General features: G+C 56.7%; 4 protein-coding genes across 4 annotated transcripts; 1 reads left to right on the top strand and 3 right to left on the bottom strand.

The window, feature by feature from the left end:
* Window positions 1–44: 44 nt before the first annotated feature.
* Window positions 45–1,418, bottom strand: B0T15DRAFT_389494 (uncharacterized protein; the record flags this gene model as incomplete). The annotated part of the gene is made up of 3 exons (XM_062864495.1): window positions 45–575; window positions 783–827; window positions 1,107–1,418. 3 exons carry the CDS (start codon window positions 1,416–1,418, stop codon window positions 45–47), a joined length of 888 nt encoding a protein of 295 aa, XP_062727475.1.
* A 1,288-nt stretch (window positions 1,419–2,706) lies between these two features.
* B0T15DRAFT_490291 (uncharacterized protein) lies at window positions 2,707–4,139 on the bottom strand (the record flags this gene model as incomplete). Its single annotated transcript, XM_062866670.1, has 3 exons — window positions 2,707–2,746; window positions 3,132–3,606; window positions 3,992–4,139. 3 exons carry the CDS (start codon window positions 4,137–4,139, stop codon window positions 2,707–2,709), a joined length of 663 nt encoding a protein of 220 aa, XP_062727474.1.
* Window positions 4,140–5,117: 978 nt separating this feature from the next.
* B0T15DRAFT_490290 (uncharacterized protein) lies at window positions 5,118–5,684 on the top strand (the record flags this gene model as incomplete). Its single annotated transcript, XM_062866669.1, has 1 exon — window positions 5,118–5,684. One exon carries the CDS (start codon window positions 5,118–5,120, stop codon window positions 5,682–5,684), a length of 567 nt encoding a protein of 188 aa, XP_062727473.1.
* Window positions 5,685–6,739: 1,055 nt separating this feature from the next.
* B0T15DRAFT_490289 (P-loop containing nucleoside triphosphate hydrolase protein) lies at window positions 6,740–12,594 on the bottom strand (the record flags this gene model as incomplete). Its single annotated transcript, XM_062866668.1, has 11 exons — window positions 6,740–7,049; window positions 7,134–7,595; window positions 7,713–8,519; window positions 8,596–8,719; window positions 8,795–9,229; window positions 9,299–9,461; window positions 9,534–10,552; window positions 10,638–10,917; window positions 11,133–11,419; window positions 11,630–12,200; window positions 12,358–12,594. The coding sequence occupies 11 exons, from the start codon at window positions 12,592–12,594 to the stop codon at window positions 6,740–6,742; spliced, it is 4,695 nt and encodes a 1,564-aa protein (XP_062727472.1).
* Window positions 12,595–14,926: the final 2,332 nt, after the last annotated feature.

Below are 14,926 nucleotides of genomic sequence, written 5' to 3'. Positions count from 1 at the left end.
GTCTCCATTTCTTCTCACCCGCCTTCCCGGCCGCATCCTTTGGATTAGAAGCAGTTATTCTTAACGGTGCTGATGCCAAGCAGTTCCGCTGACAGCGCGACGAGGGCCTCGCCGCCGGCCCTGAGCTTCTCGGCCTTGGTGGTGGCGCCGAGGAGGAGCTGCACGGCCTGCTTGACGCCGCCGAGGGCCTCGATGTACTTCTTGATGCGGAGCAGCTTGGCGGCGGGCACGGCGGTGGTGGCGAGCAGCTGGACGATGGCGGCGACGCACTTGGTGACCTTCCACCACGACGCCCGGGCCAGAAGCTCGCCGCGCTCGAGGAGGAGGACGGCGGCGTCGTCGGACGAGTCCTCATCGCGCTTGAGGGTCGCGCTGTTGTCGTCACCCGCGCGCTCGCCGTGCTCGACGAGCCACTTGTGCAGCGCCTCGTCGCCGGCGGCCAGCACGTCGTCGGGGATCGACTCGATCTCGGCCAGCAGGCGGTCCAGCGCAAAGCCAAAGTCGGAGGTGAAGTTGAAGTTGGCGGCTGCGTCGTCGATCTGTACCTTGCGCGCCTCAACCGCGGACGGGGCATCCTCGGTATTGTTGTCGGCGTCAGCGTCGTCAGCCATGTCAGCGTCGCGGGTCTCCAGCACCTCGATGGTGGCGGTGACATCCTCATCTTCCACATCCCGAGAGACGATCGCCTCGGTGACGTCCACATCCACTTCATCCCCCTCTTCAACCTCATCCACTTCGGAGGCGAGATCGTCACGGGCTTCAAGTCCCTCTTCAATCGTCACATCAATGTCATCACCCTCATCATCCACATCCCGTGCGGTGATCGTCTCGCTGGCATGAGTTTCGTCCAGCTCGTCGACTTCCTCGACCTCCGAGGCGTGCTCGTCATGGCTTCCAAACCCCTTCTCAATCGTTACATCAATGTTATCTTCACCACCCTCCACGTCCCGAGCAGTGATCGTCTCGCTGATATGAGCCTCATCCAGATCGTCGACATCGTCGGCCTCCGGGACGTGCTCATCAGGGGTCTCCAGCCCATCCTCGATCGTAACGACAATACCATCATCGTCATCATCAGCGTCCCTCGCAGCAATTCCCTCCCCGACATCATTGCCCGTCTCATCGACCTCAGTGGCATGATTGTCTCGGGCCTCAACGACCTCAATGGTGACAATAACATCATCATCAACATCATCATCGTCGGCGTCCACATCCCGCGCCGCAATCACCTCGCGGGCTTCGAGCACGTCGGCGACAACAGCTTCCGTGTCGCGAACCTCAACGACGCCGTCATCGTCAACCCAGTCGTCCGTGTCTGGGAGGAGGCCGTGGTTGTTGTCGATGGGGACAGGGGCGGGGAGGGCCGCGACAGAGGCCACGAGCAGAGCGGCGGCGGCAGTGACGACTTGGAGTTTCATGTTGATTGGAAAATAGTACAGGTAGAAAGAGCTCAAGTTCTGGGTTGGAGGTTGCCAGTTGAATCTGAAGGCGAGCAGTCCGAGAATTCCGTGGGCAGTATTTTGGTTGAGTGGAGGGGCACCAGACCAGGTCGGAGGTCGGGGTTGACTGGTGATGAGCTGCTGATGTTGTGGTTGGTGATTGTTTGAGACACGACGGACGAGTTGACTCTCTTATAGAGACACACGTTCCGTCTCTTCGACATGGTGGTCGGGCTTCGTCTCCCTGCGCTGGACTCCATTGCTACATCTCCCCGACGCCGTCCCTGTCTGACCATGGCTTTGAGCGCTTCACCAGGTACGTCTGCCACCATGCCTGGAGTCTATCCATTGCGCTCGATACAAAATTAGAATCCTGCCATGTTATCAGAGTATTGCTTACCCGACGAAAGTGGCTACCACCTGGCGGTTCGGTGAATCTCGCAGGAAGCAGCAAGGGTTCTTTTGCAGATATGGATACGGCGGTCGACCCCACACTCTTTTCAATGCGGTATACTCATAATAAGTTCATTGCTTTCGTGTAGACGTTCCATGCTCAGTTCTGGCATTCTGGAAGAGTGAGGTGGGACAAATGTTGCCCCGCGCCAAGAAGTAAGCAGGGGGCCCAGCGGCAGATCTCTGGGGCAGTCTGCCCCTGACAGCTCGCCGGAAATAGCAACAGCTGAACCGCCTCACCCCGCTAAATCCGCCCCGCGCTTACATTGCTGTTCTGCAACAGCAATCTTGGTATCGGGCATGGCATCACAGGAATAGAAGCAAGAGTCAAGAATCAAGCTGTTCCTAACTTCTCTCCTCGTCGATATGATTACTTACTACCTACTAGGGGCTTAACCAGGAGGGAGTGCTACCACAGTGAGTAGCCCGCTCCCTAATTCCTACTTTCTGACCTTCCTTGCCCCCTTCCTCGCCTTTTTCTCCCGGTCTATGGCCTTCTCTCCCCGGTCTCTTCTCTTAGCACCCTTGTTTTGCAGCCGCCAACGCAGCGTCCGAAAGCTTCCTCCTCCCCCGAGGCTGAGGCTGGTCGGCCGAATCCTTTTCTCCTGGTTGCTGCCCTCGCCGACCCTGGCATCATTCTGCTCCTTGGCCCATTCTTCTTATACCTAAAATGAAAGGGAAACAGGCCGAAAGTCAGCATCCTCGCCGACGCTACCCCTCGGTTCTCTCAACCAGGCGCTGCCTTCCAAAACCGTGAGGGTGGAGCATCGATGGGTTTCAGTGACGTTGGTAGTATGGAAGTTGGTCAAAAAACTCATTGCCGGGGGCCTGGCGACCGAGCGCTAAGAAGACCTCTGGGAACAGGTTCGGTCAGCAACCACACCCCCATCGCCGATCTACTGGTGTCCCAAATTCACCTTCGATGCTGGACCTTGCCTGTTTAATAGCATTCCTGCTGCTTTTGCCTACAGTTTCACCCTGATTGAGGTGCCTTAAGACACTCGGTATATCATGATATGCGTACCGGCCGCATGATTCGACGAAGAGAATTCGTTTCTTGCAGCTCTAGACATCAGGAACAGGTCCTCTAGTCAGCCAAATGGAGTCCACCAGTGTATAGCCTGATAGATTCAACAGAACTAGAAAGGCAGGGGTGCAAAAGGAGGAAGAGGAGGAAAGGAGGAAGAGATATGAATAAAAAGCAGAAGGGGAAGTGGAAAGAAAGGGTGCACTGCGTACCTGCAGGCCGCCTTGCCCCATTTAATTGCGAGCTCTGCGCGTCTCTGGAACATCTCGGGCCTCTCGGGGTTCGTGACTTGGCGATTAGTCGCCAAGTAAGCATCATAGGCGGCCTTGGCTACATGGTGCCTATCCACCGCAGCCTTGTAATCTTTGTAGGCCTTCTTGACGTCGGGTGGCCAGTCGGCAAGGTCGCCTATCTGCTTCTGCGCGTAGACGGCCGGGTCAATCTGCTCAGCCCACGTCTTGAGTTCCTTGGCAAGCGCGTCAAGGCTGTGGAGGTCACGGCTGATGATGTTGGCAAGTGTGTTGAGAGTCTTGACCGATTCGTCCGTTGCCGTTGAGATAGCGGAGCTTGCAGAGGCCCTAGTGGCTGAGCGGGCAAGCGTGGCGCTGGCTCCGGTCTCGCCAGGCCCGGGAGTCGGGGTTGCGGACGCGCCGTCGCAGCCGTGAGCCTTTGCCACATCACGGTGCGCTTACCGAGCGAGGAGCCCGCGGTGGGCTCGGGGCTGAAGAGGACCTTTTGTCCAAGCAGTTGGACATCGGGAATCCACCGCTGGGGCACAAGTTGCACATAGCGCAAAAATAGGTGGGATCACGAAGCTAGAAGGATGTCGAGAAAGGCTGATACTGAAAATTGAACAAGAATCGATACAAATCCTATAAGGCCTTCAATCTAGACTTTCGGAGGCGGAGATGATAATATCTATATCGAGATTTAAGAAGAGCATTCCGAGGAGAGAGGAAGAAAAGGGGATTTATATATCCGCGCTTGATTGCTCCAGTCGAAGACCTCACCACGACCTTCTTCCATGATATATTCGGTCCAGGCGGGCCCGGGTCAAAACGGCACAGCCTACTGGTGCCGACGGCGCGACTCGCTGACGCTCGCTCCCAAATTGGCGCATGTCTCAGTTCGTTGCCGCTTGATGATGTGTTGGTATTGGTAGCGTCCCACCTCGGGCGCAGTGCCGGGCTTCGCGGCAACCCTGCATCCAGCCAGACCATGGGGACCAGGCCGTGAGGGGTCAAGCCAGGTGCGAAGGCTTAACGGACCCAGGATTGGACGATGGAGCCGGTTTTGAAACGAGAGACCTCTCAGCCGACGTGCAGGTGTTCTGCACGGCGTCTGTTGGAAGATATCGATGGCTCTGATGTGCTGCTGGCCCAGAGCCGGCACCGAACGCTAATGATGAAGAAACAAACAAACACAAGTTCGGTCACGGGTAAGGGACCTTACAGTCCTTACATAAACCGGAGCAGAAGAGAGGGGTTTGATGATTGAATTCCAGCGATCCAGATGGCCAAGAAAGCAATTGAATTGGCGTAGTCTACGTGGTAGCCAAATGGATGGCAATCTCGATAGCTCTATCTGCGTGCGTGATAGAAAAGATGGGATGTTGTTGGCTCCATTCGTACCTTACAGTATTGTTTATTATTATTATTACAGTATTATTATAGGCGCAGCCACACAGTGCGGTAATTAACGTTAATAAAAGAGTTAACGTTAAACGCACTTTGCAACTGGAGCGTTCGGACCATCAAGCCTGCAGTTGCCACCGGGCAGTTTAATAGACCCGGACCCCACAACAATCCGATGTCGTGTTGGTTCCTTGTCAACTTGCAAGCTGCAACTTTGTCTGTGTGTGCCTACCTGGGTTTCTACATGCATGTCCAGCAAAGTGGTGAAGTACACCTCTAACATACCAGGAGCTTATCGCAGCGACTCCAAGGCGAGTGCCTTCGATACTTCAGCTTGCCAAATATTGCTGCCCAAGACATATATGCTGTTTAGTGTGACGAGCCAGCCTCGCAAATTACACGGTACACCCTGCGACTCACCCCCGAGTCATGGGTCCTGCTACTAGTCACCTGACCCATCACCACCTTACCTATTTCCTTCACAAACGTCACTTTCCATCTCCGACCCACTCCTTATATGACACGTATTGCAGTTCGAACTTTGAAGGCTCACCTAGTTCGAAGATGGGGAAGCTCCGGCGGCTTCTCTCCAAATTCTATACCAGGCTATCTTCCAAGTTCACATCCAAGCCAACTGCGGCCTCACGCGACGCGGCGCCTTCCGGAATCCCAGTTCAAGCAATAAGACCTCCACCAACAGTCACCCAAGTCAACGCGCCGCTAGAGAACCTCCCCGCCGAAATACGCCGCGAGATTCTCAGTGCCCTCGACTACGAAAGCCTAAGGGCCTTGGTCCATGCATCTCCAACCTTTCACCAGCAGTTCCTCCTGGACCGGCGGTCATTGCTCTGCGGGTGCCTGTGGAAGACGCTGCGTAGCGCCACCGTCGATGCATGTGCCGCCTATCGATCCGGCCCGGACTCCTCGGCCAGGCGCACCAAGGAGTCAGTCATCCAATTCCTGAAGCCGTACCAAGACAAACGCTCTTCGGCAACATATTCAATCGCGGACGAGGCACTCACCGACGACGATGCCGTGGCCATGGTTGCGTTCCACTTCACCGTTATCGAACCCCTCTCGAGACGCTTTATCAGCTGGGTGCTACTCCGACTCCATCTCGCTCCCCCTTAAGCCAACCTCGAGTACCGGCCATCGTTCAAATTACGAAGGACAGCGTTCGATCCTGTCACATCCTCCTTACAGTTACTTGATGCCAATTCTCTTCAACGAAATTGATCTTGATTTTCATCTTACGTTTGGTCCTGTCGCCGAAAATTCCGACCCCTCGGGTATCTTCGCAACAGTAGCATCGAAACAACCAAGCTAGAGTCTCAGAATCCCAGCCAGCATTCATTCCCAAGTACAAATCGGACTAATCCTGCCAATCCTGCACTTATGTCGAGTTGAGCGCTGACAATTATGCAGGCAGCGCATTGAAGGCGCGTGAAGAATGCTTCAGTGCCGCGGCTTTGCAACATGAACACGAGGGACGAGCCGAAGCTCATCAGCTTTCTCAATGGGCGGGACCTCGCCGTTTGTGACCCGGAACACCAGCGGAGGAAGCATAAGCGTCCGATCGTCCCTGCCGACCCTCATGCAGACAACGGGATGCTCCTATTCCTCACGGACAATGTGAGGTCGCCAAAGATGAGCTGGGTCAGCCCCGTCCACCAGGCAGACCGTCACCTTCGCCATCCTGCGCCAATTCGTGGGTCGCCCCGAGGATAGCGTTGATATCAGTAGGGGCAAGATGTATGCAACAACACAGTTGGGACAAGGTAATTAGTTGGGGAGCGACGAGACGTGGAACACACGAACTTTCTGAATCGAAGTTGCAATCAAAAGGGGCAAGGAGGCAAGCGGCGAGCGAATCAGACTACTACTCGACAACGAGCAACGGATCGTCGTTCAGAAATGGGATAAAAGTAAGACGCAGATGACTCGAATGACCACGAGGAGCCAGGCTGCTGCTACACTTCAGCAGCAACCGACTTTACAGTAAGAAATCACCATCAACCGGAACGGCACAACTTTCCCGGTAGGTGAGCACTGGGCTCCAAGCCCCGAGACATCAAACAAGACATTTTATAAGCTAAGGGGTAAAGAAGGTCAACAAGCATGGTCTATTGTATTACCAGAAAGAGAATGGAATGAACTACAACTAATACTACTACCACTAATGAGGTTCACCCGCTTTTAAATCCCTTCCCAGCGCTAATATCATTACCCACGCTCAAGGAATCCATATCCTCTACCACCTCCTCCGCTTCCTCCTCCTCGACCAGCGCGGCATTGTACAGCCGCGCGAAGGCCGAGCCGGGCTTGTCTAGCAGCGCGTAGGGGCTATCGAACTCGACCAGGCGCCCAGCGTCGAGCACGGCCACCTTGTCGAAGTCCATGATGGTCTCGATGCGGTGGGCCACGGCGATGATGGTGTGGCCGGCGAACTTGCGGCGGATCAGCCGCTGCATGACCTCTTCTGTCTTTGCGTCGATGCTGTTTTTGCATGGAGTATTTCAAGTTAGCAAGGGGGTTCTTCTTTCTTGAGGGAGAGGAAAGAAGAGGAAAAGAAGAACGCACCTGCTCGTCGCCTCATCCAAAACAAGGATACACCCCGGCCTCAGCATGGCACGCGCAAGACAAAACAGCTGTTTCTGCCCCGCCGACAAGTTAAGCATCTCAATATCCGCATCTAGCCCACCGGCAACCTTATCCACCATATCCTTAACCTGCACGCACTGCAGGGCCGCGAGGATGTCGTCATCAGACGCACCGCCGAGCGGGTCAGCGTTGAGGCGGACCGACCCTTTCAGCAAAAAGGGATGCTGCGGCACGGCGACGATGCGCCGGCGCACCTCCTGGCGCGGGAGCGTGGCGATGTCGATCCCGTCCACGCGGATGTGCGAGCCCGGCTGCAGGTCGACGAGCCGGAAGAGTGACATGATCAGCGAGGTCTTGCCGGAGCCCGTCCGGCCGCAGACCGCGATTTTCTCTCCTGGTTGGATGGTCAGGGAGACGGAGTGCAGGACTAGGTCGTCCCGGCTTGAGGGAAGAATTTCATGAGAGCGTTAGTTACCTTGCCTACCTAGGGTAGTAGTATTTGAGGGAGTCGGTGTGGGTGCTGGTTATGTGGAAGAAAGAAAGAAGGGGGTTGCTCACTTATAGGTGGCAGAGAGATTGTCGAACTCGATGGCGCCCGTGGAAGGCCAGCCGGGGGGAGGCAGCTGCTTCTCCTCGGGCTGGTCCTCGGCCACGGCGGTCTCGGTGAAGGCCTTGATGCGGGCGACGGACCCGATGTGGGTCTCGAGCTGGGTCCAGAAGGTGACCAGCAGCTTGATGTTCTGGCTGAACTGGATGACGTTCAGCAGGGCGAGGCCGACGCCGCCGGCGGCCACGGTGCCGCGCAGGGCCACCACCAGCACGATCAGCAGCACGGCCACGGCGGCCACGAGCAGGTCCAGCACCAGCGTCAGCCAGCGCTGCACGGCGAACAGTAGGTAGAAGGGCCGCTGCGACCGGTCCAGCAGCGCGTGGTTCCGCTCCTCCAGCGCGCGCTGCCAGCCGAAAGCGCGGACGGTGGCCAGCCCGGCGAGGGACTCCTCGAAGAGCGAGTAGAGCGGCGCCTTGGTCTCGAGGTCCAGCAGGCGCAGCTGCCGCGACGTATGCAGGTAGACCTTCTGGATCAGGTACAGCGCGGCGAGCACGACGGGGAACGAGATGGCCGCGTAGCGGGACCCGACGCCGATCAGGGCCATCTGGGCGATGCACAGCACGAAGGTGGCGAAGGTGTTGAGCGCCGCCGTGGGCAGCTCCATGTCGATCAGCTGCAGGTCCTGGCTGAACCGGTTGATGGTTTCTCCGGAGTCGGTGTTGACGAAGAAGGACAACGGGGCGCTGAGAACAGTCTTGAGCAGGGCAAAGTGGAATTTCTCTCCTGAGAGTGGCACCATGGTGACAATCATTTGCCTGCAAGGTGTTGTTTCTGGTGAGCCTTCCATTTTGTGATCTTTTGGTTTTGGGGTTGTAGTAGTAACCAACATACCAGCAGCTGATGAACAGACACACAATGGCGACGCCTCCAAGCATGGCATAGATGCCCAGCCAGTAGCCCAGTCGGTCGTTGGGTCGCGACTCGTTGTCGGCCGCCCACCACTGCACCCAGACGCCTAGTAGAAAGGAACAACTGAAGTTAGCACACAGTCCCGGAATCTCTCCTCCCTGTTGAGCTTGGGTTCGCTTACTCGGAAACGACAGGCAAAACACAAAGCCGACAATGGCAACCACAAAGATCACGCTCGCCCACCAGCCCACCGACTTGACGTAGTACAGGTAGATCTGCACGTCGCCCGTGCGCCGGCCGGTGTCAGCAGCCTCGGTGCTGTTGCGCCCCGGCGGACACGCCGTCTCGCTGCTGCCGGACGAGCGCGAGCCATTGGGGATGTTGTTGGGCGCCTCGCTGTCCGAGGCATAGACCGTGTGCACGATCCCGATATCATTATTGCCGTCGCCGTTGTTGTTGTTTTCTTTGTCCTGGACATACGCCCAGTCGGCTGCGCGTAGATTGAACGAGGACACGTACCCGCCGGCCGCGTTGAGCGCCGCGAAGGTGCCCTGCGCTGTGATGGCGCCGTCTGCGCCGAAGCAGACGATGTGGTCTGCGTAGGGGAGACGTTTGGCTTGAGCTGGGGGTTAGAATTCGTCCTTCAAAAAAGTGGGAGAAGGTAGGTTTGGTTTGATATGCATACCGGATGACGACACAAGAAGCACCGTGGACTGCAGCTCACGCAGGATCCCGTGCTGGCCCAGCAGGCTGTGGAAGACGTGGTTCTCGGTCGAGTTGTCCAGCCCGCTGAGGACGTCGTCCAAGATGACGATCTCCCGTCGGGCATAGACGGCCCGTGCTAGTGCCTGGAAAAGGAAAAACGGTTAGTCCAGAACAATCTGACAACCTCCTTGGTTAGGTCAAGTAATAAAGCTTACAATCCGCTGACTCTGCCCACCACTAAGCGCCACCCCGCTACTCCCAATCCTCGACCCGTCGCCCATGGGCAGCTCGCGGAAATCCCGCTGCAGCGCGCACGCTTGCACAACCCGGGTATACCACTTCTCGTCATACTTCTCGCAGCCGACAATGGCTTGGCGCACGGTGCCGTTCATGTGCCACGGGTTCTGCGCGCAGTAGGCGATGCTCAGCGATCCCAATTGCACCCCCCCTCCTTCTCCGGAAGAATTCAGCGTGGGCACCTCGCCCAGCACGGCCTGCAGCAGCGTCGACTTGCCGCACCCCACGGGGCCGACCACCATGGTCAGCTTGTGCCATGGGACGGTGAGGTTGATGCCGCGCAGGATGGGTGGTTTGTCAGCGTCCCAGCCGAAGTTGGCATCACGGACTGTGATGGCGTCGGGGGCGGCGGTCTTGTTGTTGTTGGTGGTGTTGTCGATGAACCGCGGCAGTTTCTCGTTTGACGAGGAGGAAGACAGGTCGTCCGGATCGCTGTTGCTGTTGCTGTTGTAGACTAGCGAGTTTCGCATGTCGGCCCTCTCGTCGGACTGCAGGAACTGCTGGATGCGCACAAAGCTGCCGACGGCGCCAAGATAAGTCGCCAGCGACATGACCAGCGACGCCAGCGGCTCCGAGAGCAACGCGAACAGCGACAGCGAAGTGAAGACCCGCGCGGTGTCAAGCGTGCTGCCGTCGTTGCCGCGGGCGCGCAGCGAGAAGACGGTAAAAGTCAGCACAGGCGCGAACACCTGAGTGAAGTAGGCGAACACCATGTTCCAGATGATCAGCCGGCGGAAGCGCTTGGAGATGCGCAGCTCGTCGATGCGGAGCTGCTGCAGGCTGCCCAGCAGCGTGTCCTGCAGGCCGCACATCTTGACGCCCTTCATGGACGCCAGCATGGCCGATGTGGCTGAGATGCGCTTCTCGATCGCCTCGAGCCACATCGCCTGCCGCGACATGATGAAGTTCATGGCGAAGAGGGAGCCGAGGAGGGAGACTGGTCTGTGTTAGTATGACGGATAAATAAACAGGGAAGGGGGATGAGACAGAAAAAAGAACAAAAAAAGAAAAAGGGAACTTACGAATGGACACGGCAACGGGCACGACACACGCCACACCCAGCTGGCGCTCCAAGAGGTAAATGGCGATGCCAACCTCGGCCGCATTGGCCCAGATCTCGTGCATGGTCTGCCACCCCTGCACGATGCGCTCCATGTCGGCGCTCATGAGCGTCATGGACGTGGCCGGGTCGACGTCCCGCAGGCTGACGGCGGCCGTCTTGCGGTAGATGAGGGACACGAGGCCGCCGCGGAGCATGGTGATGCTGCGATAGGTGCGGTGCTGGTACTGGCCCATGGCGAGCTGGGGGCATAAATGTCAGGACTTTGAGATTTTTCAAAGGGATGAGAAAAAAAAAATAAAGAAGAAAAGAAAAGGGCAAAGGAGAGAAGAGGAGAAGACGATTGGGAGGGAATACTAGGTGAAACGCAACAAGTAGAGAGGAAAAGAGAGATACTAGTAAGAACTTAAGGGGCCAAGAGAAGAGAAACGTAAGAGTGAATAGGAGAGCCACTCACCGCAATGCCAACATAAACGAACACATACGCCCCAATCAGGCCATAGCCGACCTGCGTCGTGTGGTCCGTGATGGCCTCCTGCGACAGCGTGATGGCATGGTTGATGAGGAACGGCTGGCAGAAGTTGAGCGCCACGAGGCAGGCCCGCGGCGGGATGCTCTGCAGCACCGGCCAGCCCAGGACCCGGTACGACGCCGCCAGGAGCGCGTATGGGCCGGGGGTCTGTTTCTGCTTCTCTGACGGTGAAGCTGAGTTTGAGGTTGGCGTTGATTTTGCCTTTTGTCTAACTGTCGCGGTCTTGTGTCAGTACGTGAGATGACATCACGTGGCAAATGGGGGGGAAAGGAGGCAGAATGTCGTGGAAAACATAGGACGGAGAGACATTGAGGCGGATGGAGGAAGATACTAGTAGATGAAACACAGAAATCAAAAAACAATCAAACCGTCACAAAAGAACAAAAAAGAAAAGAAAATAAAGGATAGAAATAAATACTCACTACCCGCCCAAGCAGCCTGGAACCGCGCAAAGCAATACTCAGCCCTCAGATGCTTGTCCAACACAAACAGGTCATCGACATCCAGCTCCCGGCCGAAGAACCCCCTTCGAAACAGCGGATTCAGCCACCAGAAGAACCCCCGGTTAAAGATACTGGCCGTCGCCTCGGGCGGGTACTCGCGGAACCGATCCCGCAGCGAGGCGCGCCTCTTCTCGACCGCCTCCAGGACCAGGACAACACAGCCCTTGACGACACACGCCGCGACGGCGAGGTAGGCGATGGCATTGCTGATACTACCCCCAAAAGAGGAATAAAGAGACGCGCGTAACCACAGGGTGCGGGCGTGCGCGATGTCGAACAGCAGTGTGGCGAGCAGGAAGGTGCCAATGAGCGTGGATGGGCGTACGGCGCGGCTGTGCTCGGCGTAGGAGAGCACAGCGAGGGCGAAGGTTGAGATCGGGGCGACGATGACCGCCGCCAGGGTGGTCCGTGTCCGGGCGGGCGATGCCGAGGGGGTTGCCCAGAGGATGAGGGAGGCTAGTTGGAGGGAGAAGAGGAGGGTCCATGCGGACTGTGTATAAGGAAAGAGGAGGGGGTTAGTCGAGCTCTGTTTCTATTTGTCTGTTTGTCTGTCTTTCTTTTCCTTTTTCCTTTTTCTTTTTGTTCCACAAACACAGGTAGGTGCGGTATGCATAGGACTATAGTAAATAGATAAACCTGCGACTTACTATCTTGACCACCGCCGACAGGTAGTAGCCAGCCGCGACCTTCTTCTCGCGCCTCCACAAAAACCAGACGCGCGGCGGCACCAGAAGCAGGATAAGACCCGCGGGCAGCAGCGTCAGGATGGACTCCTCGAACAGCAGCGTGAAGTCGAAGCCGCCCCGGCAGTCGCCGGCGTGAGGGCTGAACGAATCGTCGACGCGGCCACACCACGCCGGACCGGACACAGACGATTGGGCCATACGGATGTGATGGAGCTGCGGCCGAGCTCGGGCATCCAGGGCAGCACCGCCGGACCGGATACAGCCAGGGGATGACTACTAGGTAGTAAGTAATAGGGATAGGGGTAGCGAGTATACTGTGTGATAGTAGTAAACGCCCTCTCGGGTATGGGAAGACAGCAGGACACAGCACCCAGTCGCGAAAGCACCCGGCGTGGAGATGGAGATGGAAGAGGACCGGATCTTCGATTGACACGCTTTGGATCGACCACGATGCGTCGAGGGTGAAACCCAGGTCCCAGGTCGGGATTGATATTGGAATTCCAGCTCGTCATTTTTCAAAATAATGGTGCACCCTGGCACGAGCAGCCCATTGCTGGGTCTCGGCCCGCCCTCGCCCCGTCGATCCCATCCCTTAAGCGAACAGCTGATGGAATTTTCCAAGGGCTAAGAGAAGCCTGGCGTAACGTTCCAAAACTTTTTCTTGCTGTTTCTGATGATGCTCGTCAACGAAGTACGGAGTAATCGAATACCTACCTACCTAGGTAGGTATCTAGCCCGCTTCGCTTTCGCCTTTCGGCTGCTCTCGGGAGCGGGTTGGACCCGCCGGACGACAGGAGATAGGTACACCACACTAGTAGTTCCGTGTGTGTGACAACGCATCGAAGCAGCAAATCGCTTGTAAGTCGGTACTGGCCCCCGCAATGAGACCTTGCATATTGCCATCGCCTGGGGGTGCTCGGGAATCGAGTGCCGGCTGCCCCGAGCTGAAACAATTGTTTTTCCACTGTAGGTATTAGGGCCTTGGCCCGAATACGAATATACCATGCTTCCCGGATCGCAGAACCCATGATTTCCGTGTCTCGTCATCGACATCTACGCTTGCACACCCAGCAGGACGGGAAAGCAGGGAGGCGGCCTGTTCGAGAATGCGGTTTCCTTGTTTTTTCGCGATATTTTCCCCGTTCATTAGTGTAACTAGTGTGCGGAACCAACTAGGGATCCACTTGGGTAACCAGGAACTTTTTGGTTCCTGACATGAGCGAGGACTGGATCACAAGTGGATGCAGTCTGGAGCCGGTCTGCATATTTTGCGGCTCCAGTGTTTGGCGGAGCCGGCGGGCTGCCGACAGCCAGCGAACCTTGGCAACAACGATCTGCAAGAATGGCGTGAATAAAAAAATATGTCAGACTTGCTGCGGGTAGCGTAGCATAGCAGCGAGAATTATGGTGTAAGTGGCGTCTGTGGTTGGCTAGCCGAGCCACTCGTTCAGCCGCTTCTATTGGTACAGGAAGCCCGAGTGGCCTGCTTGTAGTCGTGGTATTGCAATATGTCTGGATGTAGTGTTGCCCTTGGCGTTAGTTAATACACTGCACTCCCAGCTTGCCCGTTTGGGCAGCGCTGGGCCAAGGTTCAAGTTTGCCCGCTCCGCTCCGCGCTCCGTGCCACGATGCGGCTGCCCTGGCTCCCGCCCGCAATGACCAAGGTTTTGTACAGCCGGCGGCAACATCCCCACCATGGCCCGCCCAGTCAGTTGAGCCAGTTCATTTCATCCCAGCTCTTGGTCTTGGCCGTCCCATTCCATGATTCGATGACAGGCCCGGTTCCAAAGTCCAAACTGGAGATCGAAAAAGGCGGGTACAGGCACCTTTTTCGCTCGTCTGAATCTCCGATTGGCCGGACCCACTTGCCGCCCACTTGCCGTCGACTTGCCGCGCCCTAGTGGCCATCGGGCGATGCTTGGCACGCTGACGGATCAACCGGGAGCCCAGGAGGATCGGCACAGCCCTTTCCCTGATGTGGGGTTTCGGATAGATTTCCGCCGCTAGTGACAGTTCGTTCGACTGCAACTGCCCAGCTGTTCTAGCCGGCTGCTTACACGTAACCTTCCAGGTTTGTTATTCGCTAGTTAGTGGGGATAGAGTGCGGCTGCAAGGCAGGCAGGCTTCCCTTGGGCCCCTGCAGCAGTGCCAAGGTTCTATCTCTGTCTTTCTCTCCCTGTCGTGCCTGTCTCGGTCAGTCGACGGCCTGTCAGCCAGTTGCACTGTCAAGGAAGTGTCAAGTCCCTGTCTGTCGCCACTTTGCGGGAACTGAATGCAATACACGTGTTAAAAGCCCACACAGTCCACCTTCTTAGAAGGGCAACCGTCGACGTCGATCGCCATCCCAACAATCTGGTGAATCTGGTGCGCCGTGTTTATCCAGCCGCGCCAGGAGGTATTTTTGGACACAAGTCACACAACCTGTCTCAGAACTGGGTCTGGCCATGAGTCCATGACATGAAAAAATTTCAACCGACTTTCATCACGTCAGGCTTTTCTGTTTTTTCTATTTCGCTTTCTCGCCCCAGTG

The sequence above is a fragment of the Chaetomium strumarium genome, assembly GCF_033439665.1.
Source record: "Chaetomium strumarium strain CBS 333.67 chromosome Unknown B0T15scaffold_1, whole genome shotgun sequence".
In the NCBI taxonomy this organism is placed as follows: Eukaryota; Fungi; Ascomycota; class Sordariomycetes; order Sordariales; family Chaetomiaceae; genus Chaetomium; species Chaetomium strumarium.
Note: the sequence above shows the minus strand (reverse complement) of the source record. Positions and strands in the feature narration are given on the sequence as shown.